This window comes from Hemiscyllium ocellatum, chromosome 20 (genome assembly GCF_020745735.1).
Source record: "Hemiscyllium ocellatum isolate sHemOce1 chromosome 20, sHemOce1.pat.X.cur, whole genome shotgun sequence".
Classification (NCBI taxonomy): Eukaryota; Metazoa; Chordata; class Chondrichthyes; order Orectolobiformes; family Hemiscylliidae; genus Hemiscyllium; species Hemiscyllium ocellatum.
Genome location: NC_083420.1, coordinates 5,425,175 through 5,444,133, shown reverse-complemented (window position 1 = coordinate 5,444,133; position 18,959 = coordinate 5,425,175). Strand labels below are relative to the sequence as shown.

General features: G+C 40.1%; 1 protein-coding gene across 2 annotated transcripts in view; it reads right to left on the bottom strand.

Annotated features, from left to right (window-relative positions):
• snx29 (sorting nexin 29) overlaps nt 1-18,959 on the bottom strand; it is a 508,092-nt gene that overhangs the window by 164,683 nt on the left and 324,450 nt on the right. For both annotated transcript variants that reach the window (XM_060840443.1, XM_060840444.1), the window contains one exon: nt 16,644-16,760. In XM_060840443.1, the coding sequence (XP_060696426.1) occupies nt 16,644-16,760 (117 nt within the window). The remainder of the gene's footprint in view (nt 1-16,643; nt 16,761-18,959) is intronic.

The following is an 18,959-nucleotide window of genomic DNA, read 5'->3' as shown; positions in this document are numbered from 1 at the left end:
ATAATCTCCCTATGGAAATCTGAATTCCAGGATTAATCATATGTGATTTGAGCATTACATAGAACATAGAACATGGAACATGGAACATTACAGCACAGTACAGGCCCTTCGGCCCTCAATGTTGCGCTGACCTGTGAAACCTATCTGAAGCCACTATTCCATTCTCGTCCATATGTCTATCCAATGACCATTTAAACGACCTTAAAGTTGGCGAGTTTACTACTGTTGCAGACAGTGCATTCCACGCTCCTCCTACTCTCTGAGTAAGGCACTTAACATACTAACCAGTTCATAATACATTGTTCATGATAATAACAGTCCATACTCCAGTAATATTAACTGAGGTTTGGGACGTCTAACATCTGTACAAAAATGCAACTTTCATTTTCGCACAGCCTAAAAGTGAACTGGATAAGATATAAAAATAAAGTAGGTTTTAAACTATTTAAGATAAATAAAATACAATTGAAGAATTAATAGTAATTTCAATATTCTGCTTTCAACAACTAATACAATAGATCACTAAAATAGTGATATAAAGTATGATATATGATTCGGGAATTACTCTATGATTTCTGTTCTTTTCACCAGCCTACCTAATCATCATCATCAAGTTTTCCAACTTAAAAAGCAATATGATTGCACATAAAGTACTAATTTATAACGTTTCCAAGCAGGATACGTTATCATGTTTCTGTCCATTGTGAAACTATCTGAATCCCATACATCAACAAAACAATTTAACTAATATATTATTAAAATAATACATAAATTAAGAACCCATGACAGTATTTTCCAACAAATGTGAAAATTAACTAAACTTGCTGGCAAGAAAATTGTTTAGCCTAAAATATTTTCATAGGCCAAAAAATATCTCAACTAGGTATGTAGTTTCTTGCCTCCAAAATTGTAGCCAAGTGGAATGTGATCACATATTCAATCTGGAGCAGGTATATTTTTCAGGAATTATTTGGCCTAATCTTTCAAAATGTTTAAAGTTCATAAAACATGCAAAGCAGGAGTTTTCTATTGATGTTGACTCTCATTACATTGTCTTATGAACCCATAACGTCTACCAACATTGACATAACAGGAGACATCTCAATCACAATAGGGCATTTGTCAGAAACTCTTTTTCCCCCACCAGAGGTAAAGTTTAAAGTAATGCCTGAGTATTTTTGCCAAACTTCTAGTTAGTTTTCTAATGGAAAGGGTGGAGGTTGAATTGAAGCTTCCTGTTCATTGCCATTTCATCTGGAGATATTTTATAGTTCAGGGTGACATAAACATAGTAAAAATGTGCATGAATATCTGTTGAGTGCAGCTATTATGCCCAGATAAATGTCCACTGAGATAGATATCCTGTTAATATCCTGCATAGCTATGAAAATCGATATAAAAATAAAATGTTAGGGAAACTCACCAGGTCTAGCAGCATCTTAGTGGCAGCAAGAGAACTAACAGGATCACAGAATTACAACAAAAGAGTGGGAGACCATTCAGCATTTTGGGATTTAGTGCCAAAATCCTGCTTTTTCTCTGCAAGCTATTTCTATTTAAAAATCATCCAAAATCATTTTGAAAGCTGCAATTGAATCTGCATTTCCAGGATGTGCATTTCAAACACAAACTACTCACTGTGTAAGAGTGTTTTTCTCATAATCAACAGAGCTACTCTCCCTCCTTTCTTGCCTCTCGTTCTATAGCCTGTAAGCCCCGGAACACTGAGCTGCCAATCCTGTCCCGCCCTTGCATGTTTGTGTAATAGCTATGAAGTCCATGTCCCATGTTCCTGTACATGCCCTGAGTTCATCTGCCTTACCTGTAAGATTCTTTGTGTTGAAATAAATGCAGTTTAATTCTTCAGAGCTACCTCATTCTCTGATTTGCACTTGCTTGCCTTTTTCAAATAACTTGTTCTTTTTTTTAAATTCAGAACCATCCTCATTTGTTTTTCTATTCTCACTATGACTTAGGCTCCCCCCATACACCCTCCTCCTATCAATTTAAAGGCTCCTGAATAGCACTAGTAAATCTCCTCACCAGAATATTGGTCCCCTTCCAGTTCAGGTGAAATCCATCCCTTTCATACAGGTCTTTTCTGCCCCAGCAGAGATCCCAATGATTCAAAAATCTGAATCCTTGTCGGCTGCACCATCTCCTCAGCCATTGATTAATCTGCCCTATCTCCTTATTCCTACTCTCACTAGCATGTGACACAGGGAGTAATCCAGACATCACTACCTTTGAGGTTCTGCTTTTTAGCCTCCTGCCCAACTTCCTATATTCTCTCCACATAGGCTCAACTGTTTTCCCTTATTATGTCATTATTATCATTTGATAAAGCAAATATTCTTGAATATATTTAACAAATTCCTCACCATCCAAGCCCTTAACATTATGGCACTCCCAGTCAATGTTTGGAAAGTTACAATTGCCTCCTATTACAACCCTATTATTCTTACATGTATTCTAAGCTCTCTCCATATATTCGGTTCTCAATATCTCTCTGAGTATCAAGGGGGGCTATAGTACAATCCCACCAAGGTGATCATCCCTTCTTATTTCTGAGTTCCACCAACATAGCTTCAATGAATGATCCCTCAAAAATATCCTCTCTAAGTACAGCAGTAATGCTTCCCTTAATCAAAAAAGCGGCTCCCCCTCCTCTCTTGCCTCCTTTCCTTTCTTTCCTCTGTACGATGAGCAAGCTCAGAGGTATTATGTTCCTGTTAGAGTGAAAGGTAAGGCTTGTAAGAGTAGAAAACAATGGATAGAACATAGATCATTACAGTGCAGTACAGGCCCTTGAGCCCTCAATGTTGCACCGACCTGTGGAACTAATCCGAAGCCCATCTACTCTACACAATTCCATTTTTATCCATATGTATGCAATGAGTAAAGATATTGAGCTTTGGGTGGCATAGTGGCTCAGTGGTTAGCACTGCTGCCTCACAGCGCGAGGGACCCAGGTTCGATTCCAGCCACGGGTGACTGTGTGGAGTTTGCACATTCTCCCAGTGTCTGCATGGGTTTCCTCCAGGTGCTGTGGTTTCCTCCCACAGTCCAAAGATATGCAGGCCAGGTGAATTGGCCATGCTAAACTGCCAATAGTGTTAGGCACATTAGTCAGAGGGTGGGTTTCTCTTCGGAGGGTCGGTGTAGACTTGTTGGGTGGAAGCGCCTGTTTCCACACTGGATGGAATCTAATCTTTATTCAGGCTCTGGTCAAGAATAAGGAGACATATATTAGGTATAGATAGCATGAATCCAGTAAATCACTTGAAGAATATAGGGATATACGGGCATTCTTAAGAGGTAAATCTGGAGAGCAAAAAGGAAACATGCAATGGCCTTGGCACACAAGGTAAGGAAATTCCAAAGAGATTCTACAAGTACATTAAGAGCTAAAGAGCAACTAGGGAGACAATAGCCCGCTCCCTTAAAGATCAAAGGAGATGGGAGAGATACTAAACAAATATTTTGCATCAATTTTTACCAAGGAGATGATAAAACTAGGAGAAATAAATATTGATGTCTTGAAAACAGCCCATGTTGCAGAAGAGGAAGTGCTGGAGGTCTTAAAAAACATAAAGGTAGATAAATCCCCAGGACGTGATCAAGTGTATTCAGGTTGTTGCGGTAAATTAAGGATGAAATTGCAAAACCCCTAGCAAAGATATCTGTATTATCTACAGCTACGGTTGAGGTGTTGGGAGGACTGGAGGGTGGCTAATGTTGTGTCGTTATTCAAGAAAAGTTGTAAGGAGAAGACTGGAAACTACAGACCTGTCAATCTGACATCAGTGGTGGGTAAATGTTTTGGAGAGGATTCTGAGAGATAGGATATACATGCATTTGGAGAGGCAAGGACTGATTAGGAATAATTAGCTTGGTTTGAGCATGGAACAACAAAATCATGTCTCACAAATTTGAATGAGTTTTTTGAGGATGACGAGGACAGATTGATGAGGACAGAGCGGTAGACGTTGTCTAGTTGGACTTCAGAAAAGTCTTTGACAGGGTTCCACATGGTAGGCTGATTAGTACAGTTAGCTCACATGGGATTCAGGGATTGCTTACCAATTGGCTTGACAGGAGGAGACAGTAGAGGGGTGCTTTTTGGACTGGAGGCCTACAACCAGTGATGTTCTGGAGGGATTGGCGCCATGTCCACCTTTGTTTGTCATTTATATAAATGATCAGGATGGAAATTCAGGAGGCATGGTTAACGAGTTTGCGGATGACACCAAAATGTTTGGTATTGTCGACAGTAAAGAAGATTATCTAAGATTACCAACGGATCTTGATCAATTGGCTAATGGGCTGACAAATGGCAAGTGGAGTTTAATTTTGGATAAATACGAGGTATTGTATTTTGGTAAAACAAACAAGGGCAGCACTTATACAGTTAATTGTGCTGTCAAGCAGACAGATCTGGGGGTACAGGTACATAGTTCTTTGAAAGTTGTGTCACAGGTAGACAGGGTAATTAGGAAGGCATTTATCACACTTGCCTCCAGTTTTCAGTCTATTGAGTATAAGAGTTGGGATGTCATGCTGAGGTTGTACAGGACATTGGTGAGGCCACTTCTGGAGTTTTGTGTGCAGTTCTGGTCGCCCTGCTATCGGAAGCATATTGTTAAACTTAAAAAAGTTCAGAAAAGATGATAAACTGAAATTGCAAGCACCAGAAGGTCGGAGTCATGCTTGTGAATTAGCAGAGTTGTTCTGCAAAGCAATATATTTTTTTTTAAAAATGACACAAAATGCTTTTAAAGTCCAAGCCATCAAATTCAGGGCAGAAACTATTGGCAGTAGGAGCACAGAGAAATAACATGTCCCATAAATTAACAATTTGTTCATAAGTTAACTCTGTTGCCATCATATGTATTTGTCTTAATATACTATGGGAAAAAATACAATTGTACTCTAAGCCAATTTTCTTCGAAATTGTATAATAAACAAGAACATTACATCAATCATCACAGCTATTAAGTGTACCATATCATAGGATATGAAAAATGATGCACAGCTTTGAGTAAAAAAAATCAAGCTAATCTGAAAGCATAAAAAAACCTTGATCATAATCCAAAACTGTCTAGTGAGTTGGTATTGAAAAGGATTTAAGATCCAATTAGATTTCACAGTGCGTATCAGCAAATGCACAAATCCAAACCTCACCTTGAATATGCACAGCAGAGTTTTACATCAATTTAAATAACCTTTTAAGCTTTTGTGGCATTGTGAGTTATTTTTACAGTTCAAAGAGTGCACACTTTGCAAAGCAAAGCATTAGATGGGACACATCAAAATGTTGTTATAACTCTTTATATGAGCCTACTTAAATGAGCAGAGAAAACCATAGGTCCTTTCCTATTACAGACAAATTGCATCAAGATGCAAAGAGTACATCAGTGCATGTACAAATAATAATTAGTTGTAATTTAATTTTGGTATTGATTATTCAAGGCACGTCTGAAATATGATCAATGATTAGAAAAGGACTGAAATACAATGAAAAACCAAAACACAGATCAAAAGATGGTTGGAAAAATAAACTCAAACAAAACCAAACTTTAATAGAGTAATAAAACAATCATACTATGGGTTCTGCACTATACAAACACTTGTATCATAAATCATTCAGGGGGATGCACACTCAGTCCTTGTCTGTAAGCCTGTCAAATTAATTATGCATTTGTATTTTCTATGTTAAAGCTGATTTTCAGTTCTTGTCTGAATATACCAACACAGATGTTAACCCAGTTAAAATGAACTTATTAGGCCAGTTTTCTTTTGTCATTGATGAATAAGAAATGCTTGTCATTTATAGCAGTTTGACTCACTCATGGACTTTCAGGGGATTTTTACAGTAATCCTACAGTTAAAATTCCACCCCCAACCCCAGGGCCTAGAATTATGTGAACATAACCCTGTAGTGGAATCCATAGCTTCAATGTTCATATGTTTTTAGATAGATCCTAATTGTGAAGGGGGACCAAAAATAGAAACTGAGAAAGGAAACTCTCTCTGGCTTTCTGTGGGAACTGGGGCTGAAACAGAGTGGAAACTAAAACTTCTGAGAAGACTGAAACAGGTTGGAACAAAAAAAGTACAGTCATCCAAAACCAATGAACAATTGTTCCAATGCAGTACAGGCAGACTGAAGATGACAGCACTGATCCGAAAGCTGAGACAAAGTGGATTATCCATTCTTCATTTCTAGCTGAAGATGGACACAACTACTTCAGCCTTACCTTTTGCACTGTTGTGACAAATTCATCCATCACTGAGGGCAGGGATACTTGCAGTACTTCCAGTGGTTATTTAATTATCCACCACCATTCAGAATTGGATGTGACAGGTGAGCAGAACTTGGATCTGATCTGTTGGTTGAGGAATTGCTTAAAAGATTTACTTGATATGTCAGTAGCCCTGCAATGTAGCTTTATCAGCTGGACACTTCATTCTTCTGCTGTTCCTGGCATGCTCTCCTGCACTCTTCACTGAACCACTACTTTCTTCCCACTTGATGTAAATAGTAGAGTGGGTGATATGCCAGGCCACGAAGTTACAGCCGTGGTTGAAGATAATTGATCAACTGATCACAGCGCCAGATGAATGCCCAGTTTAATTGGGAGACCTGTTTGATATCTGTCCTATTTACCACAATACAAGGCTGCATCTTCAAGATGGGACTTTGCCTCCACAGTTACTGTGCAATGGCCACTATCATAAATAAGTGCATCTACAACAGGTAGATTCACGGGGATGAGGTCAAGTATGTTTTTCGCACTCGTTGGTTCCTTCAACAGCTGCATCAAACCCAATCTAGCAGCTATGGCCTTGAGCACACAATGAGCACTGGTCATAGTGGTGCCAACAAGCCACTCGTGGTGATGGATATTGAAGTCCTCTATCCAGAAAGGATTTTGCATCCTTGTCAACAACAGTGCTTCCTCCAAGTTGTGTTCAACTTGGGGAAATATAGATTCATCAGGTGAAGAGAATACTAGGTGGTAATCTGCAGGAGGTTTCCTTGCCCATGATCAGATACCATGAAACTTCATGGGATTCGAAGTCAATGTTGAGGACTCCCAGAGTAACTCATTTTTGGTGCACACCATTGTGCTGACACCTCTGATGGGACTGCTTTGGATGTGATGGTGGAGTCTAGGACATTGCTGCAGCTCTCACATCAAGATAGTATTTGATGAATCTATGCCATCAGACCATCGCCATTTATGATGAAAACAGTGTGCTAGAAACCAGGGTTGGTTTTGCACATTTGTTGGTTGGGGATCAAGTTTGTTCCTTCAAGAAGGATGACCGAAGAAGACTGGGTTCTGAAGGATCTTGTGACAGATTGCTGTGCAAATTCTATCAGAGCTGTTTCTGCAATTTAATGAGTAATTTGAGATTTACAATTGATCACAATTAGCCTTTTAATTTGTAATTAACTAATGTTGATTATGAGTTTTAGACTATAGGGGATTAGTTATATTTGATTAACTTTTACTGAAAACAACGAATGCTGGGGATCACAGCAGGTCAGACAGCATCCTTGAGAAAGAGCAAGCTAACGTTTCGAGTCTAGATGACTCTTCAGTTTGATGCGTGTACAGTGCAAAGTTCTTTTGTTTAAGGTATTAAATCCCGTGGCTTCATTCCTTCAGTAAATGACTGGGATTTTGGGTTTCTTTTTGAAAAACAAAAAAATTACCATCTCAATTGTGAGCATAACAATAGAGCAAGCCATGATTTGGAGATGCCGGTATTGGACTGGGGTATATAAAGTTAACAATCACACAACACCAAGTTATAGTCCAACAGATTTATTTGGAAGCATTAGCTTTCGGAGCACTGCTCCTTCAGCAGGTAGTTGTAGTGTATAAGATCATAAGACACAGAATTTATAGCAAAGGTTTACAGTGTGATACAACTGAAATTATATATTGAAAAAGACTTGGATTGTTTGTTAAGTCTCTCATCTTTTAAAATGACCATGTTGGTTTCAGTTCTTTCACGTGTAAATCACAGAACATTTTTTAAAAGTTACATTCTCAAGATGTCATGTTGGCCCAGAGAATGCACTGAAGGTGTGAGGTGCTAATAGCAGGAGAGATTCCTGGTTAGACACATGATGGAAGAAACCTGGAGTCAATCACTTTCAGACTTGAATATACGTGAATGTTGCTACAGCTGTCTGTGAATAATGCACTACTATGACATGGGAACCATTACTGAATGACATGAATGTTTTCAGCTGATCTGTGACTCATAATTGGAAGTGTCACAGACTCTACTTTTCTAAACTCTAAAGGAGCTAAATATTGCTGAAGAAAGCGAAGGAACTCCTTTCACATTGACTGGTAAGACAATATCAGAACAATCTTAAATTTAAATAATGTTTCACAGTCATTTTCCATTTGTTTGCATGGACACAAGGTGATAATACAAATTATGTTGAAAAGGGAAAGTTACTATGGTCTGGAGGATAATAGGCTAATCTTTCATTAAATACAGACTTGTCAGTTTAACTGGAGGATCACCATCCCACACAAGAAGAACAGTCATGAAGTTGAATCCTACCTGGAGACTTCAGCCAATATGGGAATTCAATCTTTTCAGAGAATCCATACAGTGTGGAAACAGGGATTTCACTCATCAAGTCCACATCGACCCTCTGAAATGTAACCCACCCAGACCCATTCCCTTACCCTATTACACTACATTTACCCCAACTAACTGACACATCCCTGACCACTACAGGCAATTTAGCATGGCCAATTCACCTGACCTGCACATCTTTGGACTGTGGGAGGAAACTGGAGCACCCGGAGGAAACCAATGCAGAGATTGTGCAAACTCCACACAGACAGTCACCCAAGGCTGGAATCGAACCCAGGTCCCTGACACTGTAAGGTAGCATTTCTAACCACTGGGTCACTGTGTCATCCAAATCTTTATTGCTGCCATCACTCTTCATCACAAGCCAGCTACTCAGCCACCTGAGCTAACTGAACCCAAACTTCATCACTACGTCACTTAACAGTTGACCTGGGTCTTACTTTCCTCAAATATATCATAGAACATAGAACAGTACAGCACTGTACAGGCCCCTCAGCCCAAGATGCTGTGCCAGCATTTTATCCTACTCTAAAATCAAACTAACCTAAATACCCTTCATCGTACTAACTTCCATGTGCCAATCCAAGAGTTGCTTAAATGCCCCTAATGTATCTGACTTTACTATCATCGCCTGCAGTGCATTCCATACACTCACCACTCTCTCTGTAAAGAACCTGCATCAACTCCAAAACCTTTCACCTAAAAATTATGCCCCCTCGTGATAGACATTTCCACCCTGGGAAAAAGTCTCTGGCTATCCACTCGGTCTTTGCTTCTCAACATCTTGTACACCTCTATCAAGTCACCTCTCACCCTTCTTTGCACCCTACTCCCTCAATCTTTCTTCATAAGACACACGATTCAGTCCATGCAGCATCCTGGTAAATCTTCTCTGCACCCTCTCTAAAGCTTTCACATCTTTCCTATAATGAGGCGATCAAAACTGAACACAATATTCCAAATGTGGTCTAACCAGGGCTCTTCAAAGCTGCAGCATAACCTCACGGCTCTTAAACTCAATCACACTGCTAATGAAAGCCAATACAACATACGCCTTCTTAACAACGCTATCGACTTGGGTGGCAACTTTGAGGGATCTCTGGACATGGACCCCAAGATCCTTCTGTTCCTCCACACTGCCAAGTATCCTGTCTTTAATCCTGTATTCTGCATTCAAATTCGACCTTCCAAAGTGAATGATCCATTGAAACAGTATACTATTCTTCCAACAGTCTAAACATTAAATATACATTTAAATTAAAAAATATCTGTAACAGTGGAATACCATTTTTGCTTAATTCATAATAAAAATCTTCTCAACTCTGTTTCTCAAAAGTTCTGCACTTTCTGGATTAAAATATATCCATGGTTACACATTGATAATACTTAATGAAATGTTTTACATTTGTACTTTTGTAGTTTACATATAAATTCCATTTCTATACTGCTTAGTTTACTTCAACTAAGGTTTTTACCTATTATTGCCATACCCATTATAATTATGCCGGATCTACCACACATTAACAAGCTGCTTGGTTTAACTGGTTTATGTTGGTGTCTATATGCCACACGAGTCTCCTTCCATTCTGCTTCCATATCACTCTGTTCTTTTTTTCCTTCATTAATATACCCAGCCTCCCCTTCAGGATGTCAATGTTATCTGCTTTAAACACTCCAAATGCGTGTGCTCTCCGCGTTTGGTCACAAATCAAGTCTTCCTTATGGTCAAAGGTATACATGAGAGCATTCAGATGTTTGTTTTTTTAATTAATTCATGGGACATGTTCATCATTGGCTAGCCAACGTTTATTGTCGAGCCCTAGTCATCCTTGTGGTGGTGGTGGTGAGCTGCCTTCCAGAAACACTGCAGTCCACATGCTATAAGTTCATCCACAATGCCCTTAGGGAGAGAATTCCATGGAATCTTTCCTCAGATATTCTGCTAAAACCAGATATTAACTCCACATGCAATGTAATCATTGAATTATACAGTACAGAACAAGCCCTTGAATCCAACGAGTCTGTACTGCTGAAAATCAACCAGAGTTTATCGAGCACTCTTCATAGCTAAAATGCTTCACCCCAGACAAAATCCACTTTGCACCCCCTGCAGTGTAATCACATCCTTCCTATGTGTGTTGAGCAGTACTGCACTCAGTACTCCACCTGCAGCCTAACCAACGTTCTGCACAGCCTCAACATAACCTTCCTGCTCTTATAATCTATACCAGGACTGATAAAAGTAAGTGTCACTTATGTCTTCTTAACCACCGTATTAACCTGTCCTGTGCTTTCAAGGGTCTCTGGACAAGCATCCTAAGATCCCTCTGTTTGTCTGAGCTTCCCGGTGTCTTGCCATTCGTTGAGTATTCCTTTGTTTTGTAGTTCTTCTTTAGTGCATCACCTCACATTTATCAGGGCTAAATTTCATCTGCAACTGATCTGTCCATCTAACCAATCTATATATTTGTCTGTAGCCAAACACTTTCCACTTCACTGACAACCACCTAACCAATCTTGTAAATTTATTTATCATCGCTCTCACATTCTCACCTTCATTGTTTATGAATATTACAACTGATAAGGGACTTATCACTGACTCCTGCAGTACGTTACTGCAAACTGGGTTTGGAGGTTATCAGCCTCCATGCCTTGCATTGATGTTTACCACAGAAGCAGAGGCAGAACACAAAAAGAAGTAAGGTAAATTTCAGACAAGCATGTTTACAACATGTTTAAAGTATTATAGTTCAACTGTCACATAATAATTTAAAAAAAAGATTAACATTGCTAATACTTCCAACCAATTTGCAGTGCGGCTCAGGGTTCAAGAAAGGGTCTGCTGAAGTGATAAAACTTAAAAGAGAGGGATATCACATCTCAATAAATCCCAAGGACTTGACTGCAGGAGTGCCAAAACAGATAAAATCAGATTATGTGTTTTTAAAACATACATTTTGTTTTATTGCAAAATTGGATGGCTGTCATTCTGCATTATTTGCAAAATATAAATGTTAGCAGTGTGACAACTCCTTTCAGATTTTGCAATCTTTATTTTGCAAATCCTGAACAAAATCATCTTTAATCATTTCTTTGCCAGTGCTTTGGGACACATCTTCTTGCTGATTTAATTCCAATATTCAGGTAACCTTCCATATCCAAAGTAGAATAAATTTACAAGCGATAAAAACATGTTGTTAGGTTTTGAAAAAAGAAACATTAGACTATAATGCTGTTAAAATGAAATCAGATAGATCGATGTCACAGATGAAGACATAGAGTCATAACCTTAGCCAAAGAAGAAAGGATGGCATTATGCACAATAAACAAAGTTGAAGCAGTTAGATGTCACCAACATAACATAAATAACTGGCAATCTTACATAATTCCAAACGTTTAATACCTGACAGACACTTCATAATGCAAACAGATTCACTGAAATCCCATGATGTTGCTGCAACTCTGAAAACCAATATAACAACAGAAGCATTGCCAATAAATTATTTATCACATTTGTTTATCTCAAACATAAATATATTGCAACTTTTGTAACTGTGAAGCTATAAAAAACAGGAGTCAGTTCCCAAACTGACTCCCCAACACAGTGGAATGAGTAATTATGTTCCAACTCTAATACCGTGGTGGTTGTAACTCCAGTGATATATGATTTAACACCATCAGCATCTTGCCATACATGTAAGGTGAATAACATGCAGGATAGAGCAGCACCATGTGGAGCAATTTTGCTGAAAACTGAAGAGACTATTCAATGTAACCCTTGTAATACCTCCAGAGCCATCAACTCCTCCTTACTGAAGCTGTGAAATGCAGCAAGATCTGGACAATATCCAGGCTTGAGCTGACAAGTGCTAAGTAACATGTGCGCCACACAAATGCCAGGCGATGACCATCACCAATAACAAACGATCTAAACATTGCGCTTGATATTCAATGGTGTCACCATCACTGAATTTCCCCACTATCAACATCCTTGAGGTTATCATTGACCAGAAACTCAACTGGACTCACCACGTAAACACAATAGCTACAAAGAGCAGGTCAGAGGCTAGGAATGCTGCAGCAAATAACTCACCTCTGACTCCCCAAAACCTGTCCATCATTGACAAGGTACAATCAGGAGTGTGATGAAATGAGTGCAGTTGCCTGGATGGGTGCAGCCCCAACAACATTCAAAAAGCTTGACACCATCCAGGAAAAAGCAGCACGCCTCATTGGCACCACATCCACAAGCATCCACTCTTTCCACCACCACCACTCAGTAGCAACAGTGTGTACTATCTACAAAACGCACTGCAGAAATTCACCAAAGATCCTCAGAAAACACCTTCCAAACCCAAGACCACTTCCGTCTGGAAGGACATGGGGAACACCACCACCTTCAAGTTCACCTCCAAGCCACTCATCATCCTGACTTGGAAATGTATCTCTGTTCCTTCAGTGTCACTGGGTCAACATCCAGGAATTCCCTCTTTAATGGCATTGTGAGTCAACCCACAGCAGATGGACTGCAACAGTTCAAGAAGGCAACTCATCACCACTTTCTCAAGGATGGCAATAAATGCTGGCCAGCCAGCTGTGCCCACATCCCATAAATGAAATAAAAAAATTAATGATCCTGGAACTAAGGGAACAGTTGCTTTCTATTCATCCTGTCCATGCCCCTCATAATTTTATACACCTCTATCATGCCCCATCTCAGCCTTATCTGCTCCAAAGAAAACAAAGTTTTGCACAACTCCAACATAACCTCCCTACTCTGAAAGCCCATACCATGATTTATAAAAGCAAGTTTCCTCTATGAGAAGAAGAGAATGCCGTGATGGAAAAGCACAGCAGGTCAGGCAGCTTCCTTACTCTATTAACTTTCCAATGCCTTCAGGGATCTGTGGACAGTACCCCAAGATCCCTCAATTCCTCTGAGTTTCCCAGTGTCCTGCCATTCACGGACACATCCTTGGCATGTGTCCTAGTGCTTGAAACACAAAAGGTTAGTATGGAGGTACAGCAAGCAACTAAGAAAGCTAATAGCATGTTATGATTTATTGGAAGGAGAATTAAATATTCAAGTGGAGAGGTTTTTCTTCTGTTATACAGTATTCTGGTGAGAATAGATCCAGAATGGGTGGCACGGTGGTCCAGTGGTTAGCACTACCGCCTCGCGGCGCCAGAGACCCGGGTTCAATTCCCACCTCAGGCAACTGACTGCGTGGAGTTTGCACATTCTCCCCGTATCTGTGTAGGTTTCCTCCGGGTGCTCCGGTTTCCTCCCACAGTCCAAAGATGTGCAGGTTAGGCGAATTGGTTGTGCTAAATTGCCTGTATTGTTAGGTGAAGGGGTAAATGTAGGGGTATGTGGGTTGCACTTCGGCGGGTCGGTGTGGACTTGTTGGGCCGAAGGGCCTGTTTCCACACTGTAAGTAATCTAAAAAAAATCTATTCTTCTCAGAATTGGTCACCTTACTTAAGGATGGATACACATGCATCGGAGGCAACTCAGAGAAGGCTTACCAGACTAATAAATGGGTGAGTTGTTCTTGGAGGAAAGGGCTGAACAGGCTCTGCTTGTTTCTGCTGGAGTTTGAGAAGTAAGCAGTGATTCAATGAAACATACAAGACCCTGAGGAATCCTGACAGGGTAAATGTAGAGAGGATGTTTATGATTATGGGAGAATCTATATCTAAAGGTTACTCTTTGACAATAAGGGGTTGCCTTTTTAGCACAGGCATGAAGCAATTTTCTTTTTTTAGACATTGTCAAGAGTCTTTGGAACTCCATTCCTGAAAAGGCAGTGTTGGCAAACCCTTTGAAAATTTTAAAGCAGAGTTGGATAAGCAAGAAGGTGAAGTGGGCGGCACGGTGGCACAGTGGTTAGCACTGCTGCCTCACAGCGCCAGAGACCCGGGGTCAATTCCCGTCTCAGGCGACTGACTGTGTGGAGTTTGCACGTTCTCCCCGTGTCTGCGTGGACCCCCTCTGGGTGCTCCGGTTTCCTCCCACAGTCCAAAGATGTGCGGGTCAGGTGAATTGGCCATGCTAAAATTGCCCGTAGTGTTAGGTAAGGGGTAAATGTAGAGGTAGGGGTATGGGTGGGTTGCGCTTCGGCGGGTCGGTGTGGACTTGTTGGGCCGAAGGGCCTGTTTCCACACTGTAAGTAATCTAAAAAAAATTTATCAGGGACCATGGGAATGTGTATTTGAGGTTACACTCAAATTAGCTACTATCTTATTAAATGATAGAGCAGACTTATGAAACTGGATGGTCTCCCCCCTGCCCCTTGTTTGCAAATTTGTATACAAATTTCACGAAGCTGGTAATGGATTCAATTATGTTGAAAATAGTTTTAATCGGAGTCATAGAGATGTACAGTATGGAAAGAAACAAGGAACAAAGAAAATTTACAGCACAGAACAGATCCTTTGGCCCTCCTAACCTGAGCCGATCCAAATCCATTGTCTAAACCTATCGCCCAATTCCTAAGCATTTGTATCCCTCTGCTCCCACCTACTCATGCATCTGTCCAGATGCACCTTAAATGAATCTACCATGCCTGCCTCTACCCTTCAGTCCAACTCGTCCATGCTGACCAGATATTCCAACCCAATCTAGTCCCACCTGCCAGCACCCAGCCCATATCCCTCTAAACCCTTCCTAATCCTGTACCCATCCAGATGCCTTTGATATGTTGCAAATGTATTAGCCTCCACCATTTCCTCTGGCAGCTCATTCCATACATGCACAACACTCTGTGTGAAAATGTTGCCCCTTAGGTCTCTTTTATATTTTTCCTCTCTCACTTTAAGCTTATGCCCTCTCGTTCTGGACTCCCCTACCCCAAGGAAAAGACTTTCTCTATTTATCCTATCCATGTCCCTCATAATTTTATAAACCTCTATAAGGTCACCTCTCAGCCTCCGATGCTCCAAGGAAAACAGCCCCAACCTGTTCAACCTCTCCCTATAGCTCAAATCCTCCAACCTTGGCAACATCCTTGTAAATCTTTTCTGAACCCTTTCAAGTTTCACTACATCCTTCAGATAGAAAGAAGACCAGAATTGCATGCAATATTCCAACAGTGGCCTAACCAACATCCTGTACAGCCACAACATGACCTCCCAACTTCTGTACTCAATACTCTGACCACTAAAGGAAAGCATACCAAACGCCTTCTTCATTATCCTAACTAACTACCTGCGACTCCACTTTCAAGGAGCTATGAACCTGCACTCCAAAGTCTCTTTGTTCAGCAACACTCCCCAGGACCTTGCCATTAAGTATAAGTCCTGCTAAGATTTGCCTTTCCAAATGCAGCACCTCACATTTATCTAAATTAAATTCCATCTACTACTTCTCAGCCCATTGGCTCATCTGATCAAGATCATGTTGTATTCTGAGGTAACCTTCTTCGCTGTCCACTGCACCTCCAATTTTGGTGTCATCTGCAAACTTACTAATTATACCTCTTATGCTCACATCTAAATCATTTATATACATTATGAAAATTAGTGGACCAGCACCAATCTTCTTGAATTAAATTTTACATAAATGCATTGGAATGTAAATTATTTTAATTTGTTTGTTTTAAAGCATATCTTGTAACTTGCCTTTTTTCTAATTATGCCTTCGCAGAACAACAAACTCGATTTGATTATAAAATCATTGCACACTCCATAGGAAAGTTCTTCATTCTCACTCCTCAAAAACCTCTTCTCCAAGTGTTCCCAAGATTCGAAACGGTTACATATTTAATCTATTTCTTTCCAAATGTCGTAAACAGCAAACAACAGATTTTTTTTTACCAGCTTTCAAATAGAACTTCTGAAATGTTCTGGCATTCTGTCCCTACTTTATTAGCTTCATAACTTTATCCAAACACATGTTTTTCTGTTGCTGCACCTATGTACTTTGTACACATACGATAATCGTCCACTTGAAATGTACAGTTCACAATTATCCACTAGCTCCAAACTGAGTATATAAAACTACTTACCGGCCCTCGTAAATCAATGAGTTCCTGCCTCATCTGTGAGATAAGGGCCTCCTTAGCCATCAGTAATCTGTGTAGTCTTTCATTGAATTCTATGAGTTCACCATGCATCTCTGCCACCTACAAACAAAGGATGCAGAAAATTAGAAATAAAATGCAGCCCACAGGGTTCAAACTCAATTATTTAGATTTCAAACACGCTGTGCCTAATAAAGAAGTCACCAAAATAAGGATTTTCAAGCAACTACAATTGCCAATTTAAAGTTCTACAAAAAAAAGATTGAAATGTCTACCAAGTACTTCAGTGAAATATCTCAACTGGAGAAGTTGTTCTCCTTAGGGAACAGTCAGTTGATGGAAGCATTCAAAACTGAGAGGGTTTTAGGACAGAGTGTACAGGAAGAAACGGTTCCCTTTGGTACGAGGATCGGGAATCACAGGGCACAGTTGAAAGGTAATTGGAAACAAGAAGAAAATCTTATTTTACGCAGCAAGTTATTAAGGTCTGTAAAGTCTGAGTTTGTCTTGGAGCCAGGGCAGGTTTGATTGAAGAATTCAACAGAGAATTGGATCATTATCTGAGAAAAAGCTGTGCAGGGCTACCAAGAAAGTGACACTGGCTGAATTTCTCCTGCAGAGGGCTAGCATGGAAACAATGATCTGAATAGCCTCCTTCTGTGCTGCAACCATTCTCTGAAGTACATGTGAAGATGCAGGGGAACATCATTTCGTTAAAATCCATGCCATTCACCATAAAGTAAAGTGCTTCATGATACTCATGATGCATTCCACAAAAAAGTCAGTACTTTGAGCAATGCAATCAGCTCATAGCTGACTCAGTTGGCAGATGGGTATCTTTTGGAAACTCATTATATTTTGCATTCTTGTGTTATACATATTGGAACATATTAACAAACGTTCCTCATTATGGCCCTCACATCATTTTGACTATATTACCTTAAAGTACGTGAATAGTGTTTTAATATTTTATAGCATGGTTTCCAGCTACACCACTAAATCGTCTACTGTTCATTGACGCCATGGTCTTACACCCACTGCTAGAAAGACAGAATCCACTGATCTTCACCACAAACTATGTTCCCTCATTACTAACGTAATATCTCTCCCACATAACTGTCAGATGTTGAGCCAGACTGCTCACAACCATGATGTCATATCTGTCTCTGTTCTTCATATTATTCATATTCACATGATCACTAGAGACAAAATTATACAGCACGGACACAGACCCTTTGGTCCAACTCATCCCTGCCATTCAGACATCCCAATCTGACCTAGTCCCATTTGCCAGTTTTTGGCCCATATTCCTCTAAACCTTGCGCATTCATGCACCCACCCCGATGACTTTCAAATGTTGGAACTGAACCCACCTCCACCACTTCCTCTGGCAGCTTGTTCCACACATGCATTACCCTCTATGTGAAAAAGTTACGCCTCAAGAAAGATTTTAAATCTTTCCCTTCCCACCTTAAATCTATATTCCCTCTAGTTTTGGACTCCCCAAAGACCTTGACTACACATCTTATCCATGCCCCTCATGATTTTATAAACCTCTATAAAGTCACCCTTCAGGCTTTGGTGATCCAGCCTATTCAGTCTCTCCCTTTAAGTTAAACTCTCCAGTCCTGGAAACACCATTGTAAATTTCTTCTGCACCCTCTCAAATTTAACAACATCACTCCTATTGAAGGACAACTAGAATGATACGCGCATTCTAAAAGTGGCCTCACCAATGTCTTGTACAGCTGCAATATGCTGTCCCAATGCCTACACTTAATGTCCTGATCCGTGAAGGTAAGTATGCCAAATGCCTTCTTCACCACCTTGTCTATCTGGGATTCGACTTTCAAGGAACAAAGCACTTGCACCCTTACAAATCCTTGTTTGGCAACACTCCCCAGGGTCCTACCATTAACTATCAAAGCCCTCCTCTGATCTGCCTTACCAAAATGCAACACCTCACAATATCTAAATTAAACTCCATCTGCAACTCATCGGCCCATTGGTCCATCTGATCAAGGTCCCATTGTACTCTGAGATAATTTTCTTCATTATCCATTCCACCAATATTTTTGGTGTCATCTGCAAATTTATTAACCATACCTCCTATATTTTCACATCCAAATCATTCATATAAATGATGAAAAACAGTGGACCCAGCATCAATCCTTGTGACACACTGCTGGTCACAGGTCTCCAGTCTGAAAAGCAACCCTCCACCACAACCCTCTGTCTCATTCCTTCAAACAAATTTGAAATCCAATTGACAAGCTGACCCTGGATTCCATGTGATCTAAC